The sequence below is a fragment of the Falco rusticolus genome, chromosome Z, assembly GCF_015220075.1.
Source record: "Falco rusticolus isolate bFalRus1 chromosome Z, bFalRus1.pri, whole genome shotgun sequence".
NCBI lineage: Eukaryota > Metazoa > Chordata > Aves > Falconiformes > Falconidae > Falco > Falco rusticolus.
Window position 1 is genome coordinate 11,060,319 of NC_051210.1, and position 16,551 is coordinate 11,076,869.

The following is a 16,551-nucleotide window of genomic DNA, read 5'->3' on the forward strand; positions in this document are numbered from 1 at the left end:
TCTGCAGTCACATTGCACTGTTTAACATGTTCCTGTCCACTCTGTTGCTGTGCCAAACACGTGCTTTGAGAAAGAGCAGTGACTGAGTAAATACTCATGGGAGCTAAAAAGCTGTCAAATGTACCAGCTACGGGAAATAAACAAGAGGGAAAGGTTATCTCTGCAGTCTTTTGGCTGCCATAATTCCAGGTGGTGCTTACTATAATAGTGGCCATCGTTTCTTTTTATTTTCTTGTTTACTTACTTTATTTACTGTTTATTTACTCATCTCCCCACATACACCTACCTTGCACCCCTAGCGTGGTGAGTCACTGGTGCTGTAGAAAACGTCTGTCACTCCAGGAGCTACAGAGGAGACAGGCTCCTTGGGGACATGCAGGACACTAGTCCCTTGGATGAGCAGACTGCCGTGGAGGCACCAGGAAACTTTCAAGCAGCTCTGAAACAAGACCTGAGAACCAGTGATCCTGAGTTCAGGGGTCCCTGCAGTAAGGGTTTTATGAAAAGGGAGAAGTCAGGCAAGTGACACAGTGGCCTGTACTTGTGCGGCTGAGAAGAGACTTTGGAACAGATTGAGCCATCAGTGTCAAATGCCTGGTCACAGCAGGTTGTCTGTTACAGTGGGCAAACCTTAACATGCTTGAAAACAATTAGGTAATGTGTTTTAATGTTCTGCATGATGAATGGACATCAACTGACTGCTGGAAAAATTTTACGACTCTTGGTCTAAATGTTTGCTTCTTAAAAAAAAAATTTAAGACATCACTTCCTTAAGATACTTTTAAGAAAAGGTTTGTTCATTTCTTGAAGAAGAAATTCTTTATCATTGAAGAATAATGATAAAAAACTTACAACTCTACAGGATAATACTTAATCTGCTTTATAAACATGCTATTCGGTCTTGGGCTGCCTAAGCTCCACCAGCTAACAAAGTTTTATTTTGTTGTATTATATTTGCTGTAAAGTTGTGATTGAAGTCAAGACTACAATCAAGCTGCAAGTTTTTCTAGCATGACTCAATTCCCTAATCTAGGCAATGCTTGAGTCTAATCCGTGTGCCATGCAGACATGCTCCTTCGGCTGGAACAAGTGTCTTAGGTGACTGGAAAGGCAACAGAAAGTTTTGCTGTTATGCAAAAGCTGATCATACCAGCAAGCTGAAAATGGGTGCTTGTTCTATTCCAGGGCTAGTCATGCCATAAAAGGCCACATCCATCTTGCAGCAAAGCAGAGTAAAATCTCATGTGTTTGCCAAGGGCCATGCCTGTTTTCCATTTCACAAGCAGACTTTCTCACACTGAAACCCCGCATAGGAAAACTGTGCATCAGTCTGGGTGAAGTCAGACCATTTCGTTCACCTACTAGAAAACAAAATACTACAGCATCACTCAGCAGTACACCTTGAGGAGCTGCTTGTTTTGAGATGGACCTAGTTGTCGTACTGCTTATGTCTACAGTCCTTCTCTGCATTTGCATATTTATTCATCTGTGGTTAAGGGAATCTAACATTAATGTGCCTGCTCACACACAACCATGCAAATTTTTTATTATTATTTCTTGGAAGGCAAGGGAAGGTCTGCTAGGAAAAGAACAAGTTTTCATACAGTCTTAGTACATGTCCCAGTAACCTCTTTGCTAACGCTGGCAATTGTGCTGCACACCACCAGGTCAGACCCACACCTGCTGGGCAACCTGCACTAGCTGCGTCAGGGCCAGCTGGACAGCAGGGGAAGCTGTGTAAAAATATGGCACGCAAGAGATGCAATGTTCAGAGCAGCCACAGGACCAGGGTAGAAAGGAAAATAGAAGAATCCCAGACGCATTTTAGTGGTGGTTATTCATGCATTTGTGTTCCTTGAAAATTCAGTTTTATCAGCCCGGGCAGATGCTTGGGAGCATTCACAGGCAGAGCAGGCTGTGCTGCTCCAGGAAAACTTCCCTGTTGTAGCTAATCCACTGGCTGACAAAACTGCAGTCTGGGAGGGGGTGCCCCAGGTAGCTGCCGAACAGCAAAGCCAGGCCCATTGCTGCCTCCAGAGCTCAAGATCTGACTGGAAAACTCAGCCTTTTTGTACTAAGGGGGCTTTCTGAAATGCAAAGAGCAAATCTGTAATGCAGCCAGTTATGTTAGCATCCTAATGGGAGTGTTCAGGGCTAATATCCGACTCCCACACTGTGAGGTGAAGGAAGAGGTTTATTGTACTCCTTTAGTAGTGCATGGCTGGTTATATTCAGATTTCAGAATATGAGAAAACAACCTCCAGCATTCACCTCTTTTCCAGGACAGAAATACTGAATGTATGTAGGGAGAAAATAATTTCATAACTCTAACTAATTCCAGCCCTAAATCATTAATGTCTGGTGGTCTTCAAGCCTCAAAACCCAAAGACTTTTGGCAAAATTTCAAGTTGGCAACGATTTCAGTAAAAGTGCCTTTGATGTAGCACTACTAATTTCAGTAGAATTATACCAGAGATCATTATTGTTTATTTCACATGGTACAGAAAAGCATCATTACCCTGAATAGTCCATATCCAGTAGTGTTTCTCAATTTAGTGGAGGAGGCTGCCTTGGGTCAACTTTTGAATTTTCTCCTCAAGATTATCAGCTTTCTTGAAAATTACTCAGCAGCCAGAGTGGTGCTGCACTTCAGTAAGCACTGCTCTCAAGAAGAGATGCTGATTGCTACTCTAGCCACTTGCAAATAAAAAAAAAAAATTAAAAAACCTACCAAAACCCCAAACAAAACAAAAAAACCCAACAAACCCAAAACCAAACTGTTTGAAGAAACTACCTCAAAAGGCAGCAGCACAGCAAGAACTGGCTGTTTTGTTGTCATGGAGTCAAATGGCAAGTCCGGCAAATGCATCTAGGCTTCAGGTTAAGAAACTGCCACACTGCACGTGGAACTAGGAATGTGTTATTCTTTATAAGCAATGTTTATGGAAGTAGGTCCGAAATCAGCAAGACTGATGGTTGGCATTAATCACCTTTCACAGGCAGGGAATCCAGAGGTGGCATGTAATGGGCATAACTTGCTATAATAAAATATCTCCTGATACTTAAACTTTTGATGCAACATTAAAGCAAAATGCAGCATTGAAAATAAAATACTCTCTTTTCAATGCAGCATCAATTCTATTATGTGCATTTGAGAGGCTATGCTTTATTTCCTTGCTAGCACTAAATATAAACAACTTAAAGCCCTTGGGCTTTACTGTCCCGAAGAATGAAACTGGAATAGATAGCACATAAGGGAGCTATGGCCATCACTGTCTACTGCATTCAAAACATTTGGTATTATTTCTTTCTGTCCTGTCCAACATCTACGCACTTACTTCTGTCCTCACCATGATCTGTTCACAGACTTGTGACCTGGTTCTTTTTTTCTTTTTTGCATGGTACAGAAGTCACTCTGTTTTCCTACGCTTTGACAAAATAAATATGGAACTGCCACTTACCTCTGCAATCTCACTTGTGTGCAGAGAAACCAAACCACCTGACAGCACTGGTGACACAGAGCATTGCAAGCCCAGTGCCCTTCCACTTCAGCAAGAGAGCCATTTTAATGACATGATCTAATTTCTGCTGAAGGATTTAGCCCTGAAGAATTTGTACTCTTGCATCAAATGAAGGCATACTTATACCAAACTGTACATATCATAAGCTGTTGTACCACTGAAGTGGTACCTTCTGAAAATACAGCATATTCACATTGCAGTGCAAATACCTATACTTCTACAATGGTATATCTGACCACTCTAGGACCCCTATATCATTTTGAAATTTACTAATCATGCAGCACAGCTCTGGTCCATAAAGAAGTAGAGAGTTAAAGCTCATAACAGACAATGAAGGAGGAGCAATGCTGAAATACTAGCTTGTGGCCATTTTAATCAGACTGTTAAGTAAAGCAAATGCACAACATTGTTAAGAGGCAATTCATGCAGCTGTTTTTGGCTTCCATCCTCATGCAAGCATTCTCCTTTTAGCAGATGTGAGAAACACCTCCTGTTCTTCCCGGGATAAAATTTTGCAAGACTTCTTTAAGAAACATAACCTAAATTTTGTAGCTGCGGCAGACAGATGGCAGCAAACTGTCTTTTGTTTCCAACGCACATCTGGCTCTAGTTTGCATCTGGCTGGACTGCCTTGATGCTGGCTGCCTCACTAGACTGCCTCGTATCCAGAAGCTGTGCCCAAGTACCCAGTGCAGCTCTACCACCACCTCCCTATTGCACCCTGCATGTGCCAAAGCCTTCCCCCCAGCTTTCTGATGAAAATGCCATGGGAAAGGTTTGCTCAAAGCAACTGAGAGATTATTTTACCCCTGCCCACTATCTTAGCACTATGCTAGCTATCTGGCAAGAGAGAAAATGTTTCCTGGACAGCAAGATGGTTGCACACAGTCCCCCGACATGTGCCTGCCCGTTTGCTTATTGTATTTGCAGTGGTTGTATAAATATACGTAACCTAAATAGCTTGGCAAATAGACCCTCTGTATTTTAAAAAAATGTTTCTTATAAATGTTTCCATTTCTCAGTCTCTTCTTGTTGGGATTCCTCAGTGCAGTATTTAACAAAAGCCTTAATTTTCATCTTAAAAAGGAGAGCCAGAAAGATCAAAGCTACCAGCTTTCCTGTTTTAGATAAAATATGCTGACATTTCACCCAAGAGGGGGGATTTTTAGTAGATCATAGCATTCTTGTTTCTGAATATGTCTTTTAAAAATTCCCATTGATTCTTTCCAGTTTCAAATTCATGCTATTAATAGATCAAAAAAAAAACAAAAGAGGCTTCTGGGAGAAAGAAGTCATGTGATTTTGTAGTTTAATGTTTCACATAAACAATGACCAAAACAAAAGCTGCACAAAATATCTTCTTTTTCACGTACAGCAATTGTATTGAAGAGACTGGCTTCTCCCCATCTCAGCATCAGGATGGAGATTCTCTAAAAGCACATTGAAAAAAGCCTGAATTTTATCTGTCTTCCTGAAGCAAATGAGGAGTGACTGTTAAATGAATGTCTCCAGCACTGTCCAAGCAAAACTTTGCCAAAGGCTTTATTAGAACTGCTGGAGCCATACCTAAAACAAGTTTAAAACAAAGAAGGCTGCCTTCATCTTTAGAGTTTGGTCTTTAGAAACTTGGGTGGTGGGTGGGTGCATCCAGAATGAGTATCACTTGGGATTTCACATTTGAGACCACAGCTGAGTATGACATGTAGCAGCATAGTTCCTCATGCAACTGGCCACATTTCTTTTTAAAGACAGCAATTTTCTAAAGAGCAATCAGCCTTCACAGCAACTTTGCACTGGGTCTAGCCCAACAGGTACAAACTGAGTTGTGCTACTGAGACCTCCTAAATGCCAAAGCACATGTTACATATGTAGCATCTCAGGACCTGTAAATCCATCTTTGACTGTCTCATCTTTGACTGTCTTACTTTGTTGCTGGGGGCATGTGATGAGCTGGGACTCCTCTGCTGAGGGGACATTTCAATAGCACATTGGGCCTGAATGAGCTGATGAAACTCCTGGGCAGTAATCAGCTGGATTGAACAGGAAAGCAAAGGTCCCACAGAGAAGTCTCACTACCAGTCCACAAAGTGCAACAGAAACCACTAGTAGATGGCAGTGGCAGAAAAAGGAGCAGTGAACTACAGAAACTGTGGCTGAAGGTAGCCATCCTTAATGTTTTGTGAACTAATACCTTGGAGGCTATGAACAAACCAGTCAGGTGAAGTACATCTTGAGTATTAGAAGGTTCGGCTGTTGATCATGACTGCATGGTACAAGAGCACAAGAACTTTTCTGTCAAGCAGAAATCCTAATTCATATAGAAATCACTTGAAACCCACTAGAAGCCTGCTGGTGCACAACACAGTTAAAGACAGTGAAAGATGGAGTCATTTATGAAGCCTAATTCACTTGCGTGTTTTGTATTGCTTTCTGTCTGCTGCCTTATTAAAATCTAACTGCCTGATGTCAAATAGGCTGTAGATTGACAAGAATAGTTTGTGCATAGATACTAAGTCTATATATACACTCAAAAACTAACAAGTAAGCCTTGTCATTCATGTCAAAAATCTTTCTATTTTGGGCTGGGTTTGAAGCCTGCTTTTGGTGGTGAATGTTTTTCCTTTATACATAGTTTGCACAAGTCAGGTTCCATTCCAGCAACAAATAAGGCATTGAAAAGACTGATACTGCACGTCTGGGCAGCCTCTAAAACCCAGTGTCTTTGAACTGATGGTTTCCTTATTAGCTCCTCTTTGCTGGAGGGTATACATGTTCTCACAGCTGGTTCCCTGAACTAGCATTGCCAATCACTTTGCAAATTCAAAACCAAGGCTCCCCTTTTCTGGTCAATGCAAGGGACTATTTTGGTAGGTCGTTCCTCAGCTGTTTTTTCCACCAAGTCCATATCCCTCTTGCCAAAGGGCAAAGTCCTGTGTGGCTTTGGGCTCCTGATCCTCTCAATAGTTGCTTGTCCTGTCTGCCAACTGATCTGTGGCATCCCTCTGGCAGAATTTGGGCCAAAGATGCACAGGCTGATGTGCTATTTAAAGGATTGTTTGCAACCAGTGCTTGTCCACTGGTGAACTGCCCTGGGTGAGCTGCAGCTGGATTAGACAGTGGCCAGGTGAGGTTGTAGCCAAGTTTTTTGGTACAGAAAGCACAGTAAAACTCCCAGAAATAATTCTGCTGGATGTAGGCTATTTCTGCTTTCTGTGACAGTGTTTCTGTGCCCTGGGATACCCATGGTTTCTGGAAGACTTTGTTTTAATTTGTATCTGGCTAAGAGGTGATGTGTATGCCATTATGAATGTATACGTGTGCATGCTCTCTTTATGCCTGTAAGTGTATGAAGATATTTGTGATATAAATCAAAATAACATCTTTCATTAATATAATAGAAGACTGATTTTATCCTTCATGAAACACATTACATTTAGAGCATGCAGCATTTTGATTCTGAAGCTTTAAGAAGTTTATGATTTTATCCTTCCAGCACATGACTTATAATTCACAAGAGATCCACACTTCCATTCAAAGATTTCAGTTCTTGCAGGACTGGCTAATTTGTGTGATTTAAACTCTTCTTTTTATTAGGAATTAAAAATTACTTCGTATGAAGACATTGATGATGGATAAAGTATATACTGTAAAACTGACACTCCTAAGTCTGAAAGACCTGACATCTGGACAAACAGCTGATGGATTAGCTGAAATCAAGTGTCTAAAGAAGTAATTAGAAATTCAGTGGGGACAATCTAATATTCAGAAGTGGAGGCAGCTCGTTCTCAGTCTTCAGATGGTATTTATTCAGCCTGTTCCTAAGGTTTCGGGTTTTTTACCTTACAGTCAAAAGCTCTTCGGGAAAAATGGCTGCTACAGGGAATTCCTGCTGGCTCCGCGGAAGAGGAAGAAGCCAGAAAGAGGCAGTCAGAAGAGGATGAGTTGAAGGTGAAAAAGCTGGAAGAAAACATACACAGGTAGGGACAGTTTCTCTTTGCTTTGCCTAAGAACAGTCCCTCCAATTAAGGCTAGAGACCTTTCTCACCCCATCTCTGGCAGCAGCTGACAGCAGCTGTCCAGGGAACAGTTTAAGAGGCAGGCATACATACGGCCAAGCATGCTCAGAATTTGTCTCCCAGATGGGATGGTTTGCAAGGTAAAGTCATCATGGTATCTTTGTGTTTAATTGACTTTAATGGATTTATCTCATGAAGGAGCTAAAGGGGGAATGAGTTCACGCTTCAGATGCACATGTATGGCTTGATCAACACTTGAGAGATTCTCCATTGCTTTACACCTCCCACAGCTAAAAGGAGTTCAAAGAAGGGCAGCACTCTTTTGCACTCACTTTTTACTGGTGCAGATTACTTTTCAAAATGCAACAGCAGATGCCACCAGCAGATCAAAAATTTACTGCTTTCAGAATCAAGGTTTGGGTGTTAGAACTTTTTCCTTTTATCAGTTTCCTATTCTAGTCTGAGTTGACATTTGTCCTCTTTTTTTGTGTTTTCCTCTGATTTGAAACAAACAATATGCTTAAAAACTCATAGGACCATGTTGAGCTTTTTTCCCACCAGCACATCTAAGACTTTCTCCTCAGGGCTGCTCCCAATCCATTCTCCACCCAGCGTGTATTGATACTGGGGGTTGCCCCATCCCATATGCAAGACCTTGCACTTGGTCTTGTTGAACTTCATGAGGTTCCCTCGGGCCCACCTCTCAAGCCTGCCAAGGTACCCCTGAAGGGCATCCCTTCCCTCCAGTGTGTCAACTACACCACACAGCCCAGTGTTGTCAGCAAACCTGCTGAGGGTGCAGTCTCCACATCACCAACAAAGATGTTGAAGAGCGCTGGTCCCGGTACAGACCCCTGGGGAATGCCACTTATCACCGACCTCCACTTGGATGTCGAGCCGTTGACCGCAACTCTTTTGAGAGCAACCATCGAGTCAATTCCTTGTCCACTGAGTGGTTCACCCATCACAGCCATGTCTCCCCAGTTCAGTGTGTCATGTGGGACAGCGTCAAGTGTTTTGCACAAGTCCAGGTAGGTTATATCATTTGCTCTTCCCTGATGTGTCAACACTGGAACGCCACTGTAGAAGGCCACCAAATTTGTTCAGGCATGACTTGCCCTTAGTGAAGCCATGTTGGCTGTCACCAATCACCTCCTTATTTTTCATGTGCCTTAGCAGAGTTTCCAGGAGGACTTGCTCCATGATCTTGCCGGGCAGCAAGCTGCCACTGACTGGCCTGTGGTTCCCCCGGTCTTCCTTCTTTCCGTTTTTAAAAAGCAGAGTTATATTCCCCCTTTGCCAGTCAGTGGGAACTTCACCAAACAGCCACGACTTCTCAGATCTGATGGATAGTGGCTTAGTCACTTCATCCATCCAGTTCCTTCAGGACCTGCGGATGCATCTCATCAGGTCCTTCTTGGGACTTGTGCACCTTTAGCTTCCTCAGGTGGTCTCAGACCTCACCGTCTCCTATAGCAGGTGGTTCTTCCTTCTCCCAGTCCCTGCCTTTGCCTTCTGCAGCTTGGGTGGTGTGGCTGGAGCACTTGCCAGTGAAGACCAAGGCGAACAAGTCATTGGCACCTCAGCCTTCTCCATGTCCCTGGTGACCCGATCTCCCGTGCCCTTCAGCAGAGGGCCCACATTTTCCCTAGTCTTCCTGTTATCACTGACATACCTCTAGAAGCCTTTTTTGTTGCCCTTGATATCCCTGGCCAGATTCAATTCTGTCGAGGCTCTACCTTTCCCAACCCGATCCCTGACTACTCAGACACTTTCTCTCTATTCTTCCCAGGCTACCTGTCCTTGCTTCCACCCCCCGTAAGCTTCCTCTTTGTGTTTGACTTTGTCCAGGAGCTCCTTGTTCATCCATGCAGGCCTCCTGGTGGTTTTGCCCGACTTCCTCTTTGCTGGGGTGCACCGCTGCTGGGCTTGGAGGTGGTGATCCTTGAGTATTAACCAGCCTGCTTGGGCCCCCTCTTCCCTCCAGGGCTCTGTCCTATGGGCACTCTACCAAGCAGGTCCCTGAAGAGGCCAAAGTCTGCTCTCCTGAAGCCCAGGGTAATGAGCTTGCTCTGTTACTGCCCTAAGCATCCTGAACTCCACCATTTCATAGTCACTGCAGCCAAGGCTGCCCTTGAGCTTCACATTCCCCACCAGCCCCTCCTTGGTGGTGAGAACAAGGTCCAGCATGGCACCTGTCCTCGTTTGGTTCCTCTGTCACTTGGAAAAGGCAGTTACTATCAACGCATTCCAGGGACTTCATGGATTACCTGTGCCGTGCCATTCTGTGCCTCCAAGAGATAGTGGGGTGGTTGAAGTGCCCCCTCAGGACCAGGGCTTGTGAACATAGGGCTTCTCTGGTCTGTCTATAGAGGGCTTCATCTGCTCCATTTTTCTGGTCAGGTGGCCTTTAGCATTCCCCCACTATAATGTCATCTCTTCCTGCCGTCCCTTTAATCCTGACCCTTAAGATCTCCCTCAGGTCCTCACCTCATCCATCCCTAGATGGAGCTCTATGCACTCCAGCTGGTTGCTGACATAAAGGGTGACACCCCTTCCTCTTTTCAGCTGCTTATCTTTCCTAAAGACCTTGTATCCTTCAGTTCCAGCGCTGCAGTCATGAAATTCATCTCACCACATCCCTGTGATGCCAGTCAGATCATAGCCCTGAAAGGAAGCACACATCTCTAATTCTTGTTGTTTATTTCCCATGCTATGTGTGTTTGCATAGAGGCATTTAAATTGGGCCCCCAATGAATCTACTCACTGGCTGGAGCAGCTGGAATTCCTTTGTGCTGCTTTTTAGGTGCCCACTGCCCTGTGGTTCCTCTCCAGGCTCTCGGCATCTCTTGTGAAGGACTTCTGTGGCACACATGCTGCATTTGTCCCTGTTAGGAAGATGCAGTGTTTTATATTTGCTCTAAAAGCCGGCTGAAGCTTAATTGTGAAGGCCAATTTCCAACCTCTGCTGGCAGCCAGCACCCATGTCCCTGCTGTAACAAGAGGGAATGTGCAGTCATCCACTTCTTCTGGCAGCAGGGCATTCCGTCATCATCGCAGAGAGCACCATTTCTTCTGATCACACAGAAGCACTTGGGAAGGTCCCTTTCTCGCATTTACTTCTGTATTTACTGCATGAAGAGCCATAGCACAAGAGAAGCATCCATCTTTATTTGCAGGCCAGTTGTAAACAGTAGGTCTGACAAGCTGAGTGAACTGTAACACAGAACAGAAAACTGAAGGAGGTAGTGTTTGAAACCATACTAACATTCATAAATGAAGAAGGGGCTCATGCAGGTCTGTGATGTCCAGAGGCGGCAAATAGACTCAAGAGAAATAGCAGGGCTAGCTATAGGTTTGTAGATGGTCTTAATGGCCTTGCACATAACACAAATGCTTCAGCTGAGAATTGCTTTTTCTAGTTCAGTTTTAAGTGACTTTCCCACTAAAAACAGATGTTTTGCAAGAGGTACACATGCTTGTTGTGTTTACTCTTAAGCTAGTGTAACCAGTTCTCCTTTGTGTGGGAGGTGTTTAATTTGAACTGGAGCAGCAAAAATGCATGAGTGCGCAGACTGCTGTTTATTTATTAGACTTCCATGTTATCATGATACAAGAAATCACATACTTCAACTTGTAGCTTGCGAGGATATGTGCATATGAGTAAGCTTAGACATAAGTAAGTGTAATGATTTAATGAGCTTCCTCATCCGCAATATCATTTGGAAGAAGGATGCCTACGTTAGTCAGCATTTCTGCACACTTCATGCCAAGCCACTGGAAAAATATCTGCATCACAAAACTAGAAATAAAACAGAACAAAGAATGTAATACAAATAATCAAATGCTGTCATTATGCTGATAATTACCAACAGGAGGACAGAGAAGTACAAGCTGCACATACAAGTTAAAAAAACATGGAATGCGGGATTGAGACAAGATGCAGGCATATGAACAGTGTAACAGTGGGTTACAGATAGAATAATCATTTTATCATTGGAAATAATTTAATATTTCTAGAGATTTTGAAATGTATGAACACTAGAAATAGTCTTTGTAGCTAAGCATGTAAAGTAAAAATAGAAGAATAAGCAGATTTGAAAGAAGTTTGGTCCTGTAATCCTGGCATTCCTGCTTGCTTAACTTGGGTCTTAAGAATAAGATTTATCCTGCCCCATGTAAAAAACTCGGTATTGTGTCTTGCATTTCTTTAAAAAAAATTGACTTAACAAGAAGATTGGAGCCCTTATTCAACAATCATTAAGTGGGTTGGAAATCTGTCAGTAGTGGGAAGGATGAAAAGGCACTGCTGTATTATTAAATGTTTGAAATCCGACTGCAAGACTGATGGTACCATTGTATCAATGGCAGAGTGAAGCCAAGCATGGATTTAAGATATCTTTCACCACAAACTGTCCTTAGACATAGGAAGCTTTAAAGCTAGTTAGCTTTTCATGTTCTAAAGATCTTGGGTCAGTGTCAGAGGAAAGAAGCCATTCCTGAGTTTCTTTCTCATTGTCATACAGAGAGAAAGTGATCGCCTGTTTTCTGCAGCTGTCTTACATTTGGGGTAAATGAGACCAAAGGAGTAAAAAATGAATGAAAAACATTTCCTTTCCCTTAAACTTACTCTCCAAATCACAGAAACATGTTTTTGGGGATAGCATTGATTCAGATGCCCAGTGAACTTCCATAGACGAATTTCTGGTAGTGTGATGTAGGTGAAACGAGCACTGGAATGTATTGCATGCCTCCCATGGTTATTTTTATCACATGACAGTCTAATATTTTGCAGCAGTGAATGGAAAATTGGCATTCGACATCTGGGTATTAACAGGCAGCATTCATAGAGCAGAGCAGCCCACCCAAAGCCTTGCTGTTCCTTCACAGCATTTGAAAGGCTCCCAAAATTAGTTTGTTTTACTAGATGACATTATAGTACGTGCTGGAAGCCTGTGTTTACTACAAAAGGTGAAGAGTTTTTGTGCTCTAAATTTTTCATGTAGCATGCCAACATGAAATACTCCGTGACAACATATATCCCTCCCTGGTGCCTGACAGTGGCATGAGATACCAGGACTGGAATTGTGCTCCTGGCAAAAAGAAATCTACAGAACTAAATGCTCTGTAAAGTGGGATATGCCTTTAGTAATTGACAGTGCATCTGTTGACGTTGGTTGAGGAGGTGCCCATCAACTTTGAGGAGAGACAAATCATGGCTTTAGCAGAGTAGCCTTTTGGGAGATGTGAACCAGGCAGACAGTTTAGAGCAGTGGATTCTGGATCCCCGAAGAGCACAGCCAAGAGACACTTGCAGCATTTGGCACTTTGGCAGCTCTTGGGGGCAAGGCAGTGAAGGATGGCTGTGAAGGTGTACGTGTTTACTGTACCTGTTCTTTACTCTGGGCTACTCAGCTGTCAGCCCATCCAGCTTCTGACATTTGCAAAAGCCTTTTGAGGTTGTAGAGTGCTTCACCCTCATGCATATTGGTGGTGAGCCACAGCTGCGTCACTTCTAGAAGGCTTTTCCATGGTGGTCCAGCATGGAGGTGCAGGGGCAGGTCTGTTTTTTGGACCTTAGGTCATAAGTTCTTTCCTGAGATGAGCACGTCTTTGCTAATTGCTGTTGCCTTGATGTGGGCAGGTGGTAGATACGTGTCAAAACTCACTCCCTCCCAGTAGCTCCCATCTCAAAGTGCTGCTGTTCTTCCAAAACCTTGGAAAGTATTTTAAAGAAGTGTTGAACTCAAAAATGTTTGTGAGAGAGACTGCAGGACAAGCACAAACTCCATCCAAGGAAAGTACTTAGCCTGATGGACCAAAAGAGATGCCAAACGTAAGCTTACAGAAGAGAGATGACCAAGGATGGAGGAAGAGGGATGACACCACTTCTCCCAAGCACAAGGTGCCTTGGTTGTGTTCGACCTATATCTACTTACCAGCTATTAGACAGAAGTCCTAATCTAGGTAGAAACAGCTCCAAAGCTGGCAGAATTTCCTCTTTTTCCAGTACTGCAATTGAATCTTTCCAGGTAAATGCTCAGATCTGAGTATTGTCAGAGAGACTAGGCTAGGCCCTGAGAAGAAAACTGTTACCAGGCTGATCTGATATGCAGAAAATAAAACCTTATTAATACACTATCTTATTAATAGGCCTTGAGTGCTTCATGGATCTGTGATGTTAGATGGGGTCTACACTAAAATTTCTTCTCATTACAGAGTCCAGCAAACACAGACTTGTGGTTCAGCTGAGCTTGCAATGGCTGCTGCACCGTCACCATTTTCTCTCCTCCCAGTGTCCATTCTTTCATTTCTTTCTAATGCCAAGGTTTATTTCCTGCTTCTTCTTCCCAGGATAAAAACTTGGTATGTCTGAGACTGGGAATTTTGGCTATAATTCAGTCTCTTTTGGGACTGTCACTGATGCTCTTTGCATGACAGAGAAGGAAAGAACACGAAAGACAGATGTGAGTGCACTCCTTTAAAAGAAGGATCACCTGATGTCAGAAACACAGATGCTCAGACCTCCTCTAGAGAAGACAGTGCAAGCCCAGACCAGAGGTGCCATAAACCTCTCCACAGCAAGGTCCCATCCATTTTTCTTCAGTTGTGGCCTCCAGAGAGACATGAACAGTTGCTGAAGCATATGCTAGTGGAGAGAACAGTGTGTCTTCAAAGTGCATGGTCCACATGAGCATGAACATTTGGCAACGTTGATGTCAGCTGGAGAAAATTATCAGGAACAGTGTTTGTTCAGCATTTTTGGTTTTACCTAATTGCCAGATGAAGGTGTAGACAAGGCCTCCGTCTGCCTCCACACACCCTATACAACCAGTTGCATTGGGTGAGCTCCCTAAGAGTGAAACAGCAAAAATAAATCCTCATAGCTAGGCAATCTCTCCAAATTCTGCTCATCTTATGAGGGAAAGGTCAAGCTTTCTGCACAGGAGCAGCTGTTCATTCTCAAGCCCTCTGTCAGGTTCTCCACTAAGATTGATCAATAGCAAATCTCATCTGCTGAAGGTCCACAGATCTCAGTTTTGGCATCCTGTAAGGACTGTCATTTACAGAACAGCACATCCTTTACCCCCCATAAAGCTTTTGCTGGGGTGCATTTCATATGTGATACATTTCTTAGCAAAACAAAGACCAAAACAAAACCAGGCAAAAAGCCTTAACAACAGGAAATCTCATATTTCCAAAGGAACCCACTCTGCGGTATGATTAAAGGATTCCTCAGGATACGCAGGATGATCTCAGAAAAGCAGTGAGTTAAAAGTTGCTGGGTGGTAATGGGTTTGAGGTTTTTACATATGTTATAATATATTCAGATGTAACACTTTAAAAGAAAAAAAAAAAAACACCTAAAAATAGTAACACAGCTTACTACCTCAGTTCTGAAACTCAAGTCAAAATAGCAGGATGACAGTACTTTGAAGTTGCCTAAATGTTAGTATTCTGGGTTTGGGAGTAGGAATCTCAGGATCTTCCGCTACTCCTAGACCTTGCTAGCTGTAATTATTTAATGATGCCTATGCATCTTACAAAGTGAGCAAAAAGATTGACTGTTCAATTTGAGCACATTCTCCCTCCACTCCAGCTATGTCTGCTCTCCTCAACTATCTGTACCATGGACCTTGGTAAAGAAACTTTTTTTGCCTAATTTAGGAGCAAGATATTAGAAGAAATTCCAAAGCCCCATCTCTACATATCAGGGAATTTCCACATCAAGTGCTTCTGACACTTCATCCATGTCAGTGTGCTATAGATTTAGTGACATGGTCCTCAAGAAGGAATGGAAATGTAGGCTTAAATTCAACGTGGGCAGAAGCAGTTTTTTAAGGACACTTTATTTAGGCAAGCTAGCACATTGTAAAGTAACATCCATTTCTAAATAGATTAATACCTTTAACACAGTAGATCACGTGCTACAGCCCCTTGTGAAAGGGGCAGTTGCTACCTCTGGGCCAGGTTCAGCAAGAAAAATACAATTCCAATAACTGCAGCCTTTCACTAAAATGGACATTCTGCACCAGGCTGGGTTTCTGTTGCTACACTAGGTGAGCCACAATGACAGATTACCAAGAGCAAGATTTCAGATTCTCCTTGGCTTTAACATTTCAAAGCTAAAATATTCACATGACTATCCGTGTGATTCCATTTGCAAGACAGGGAAATCACTTCATAACACATGTATTTATCATTTGTGTTGAATCACTACACTTCCTCTGTATACAAAGCTATCTAAGATCATCACACTTTTAAGCCTAGTAGAACTGACAGGGATTTCCTGAAGCACTAAACTGTGGTATAGCATAAAGAGCAGAACTCGTTGACTTCATTACATCTGAATTAAATCTTAATAATGGGCCAAATGGGATTGTTGCCTGCAACAGAAACAACTACTTTTCATTCCTTTCCTTGTTATGCTTACCATTGCTGGAGTTGTCTGGTTGGTTGACTTTCCTTATATGCCAACCTCACCACAGGGCAGTGCTGGCAAAACAGCTCCTTTCACACAGTCCGTATAGTGCTTGGTGGATGGAAAAAATAAAACTGTGGAAACTCTGTAACAGAAAGACATGTGTTGTGGCAGTGACATGCATGTGCACAACTTTGAAAAGGTGATAAACCTGGCATGTATTTATGAAGAGAAGGCACAGTTAGGCAACAGCCTTGGTAGATTTTATTGTGTTGGTGCTTTACAGTGATTATTTATTCTGTCTTCACCTTAAATCAGAGAAGTTTCCTCTTCCCTCCAAACTTCTCTTTATGTGCTGTGACTGTGAAAGCCAAAACATGCAGCATACACACATGCTCACACAGATATGCTTACAGGGCTAGGAAAGACACTGCTGCAGTTCTGTTCCTCAGTAGCCCACTTCTCCCAAAGGGTCAGGTTCATCCATTATAACTGCAGGAGTTTAAATGTCACCTGTGTTTAGAGCACCACCTCCTCTAGGCCCCCATGCAATCAGTGAGGAAAGAGCATCACCCCCATGGCCTGTGTAAGC

General features: G+C 43.0%; 1 protein-coding gene across 2 annotated transcripts in view; it reads left to right on the plus strand.

The window, feature by feature from the left end:
* Positions 1-16,551, plus strand: part of LOC119141728 (paralemmin-2-like) — a 155,803-nt gene that overhangs the window by 57,299 nt on the left and 81,953 nt on the right. For both annotated transcript variants that reach the window (XM_037374299.1, XM_037374300.1), the window contains exon 3: positions 7,368-7,498. In XM_037374299.1, the coding sequence (XP_037230196.1) occupies positions 7,368-7,498 (131 nt within the window). The remainder of the gene's footprint in view (positions 1-7,367; positions 7,499-16,551) is intronic.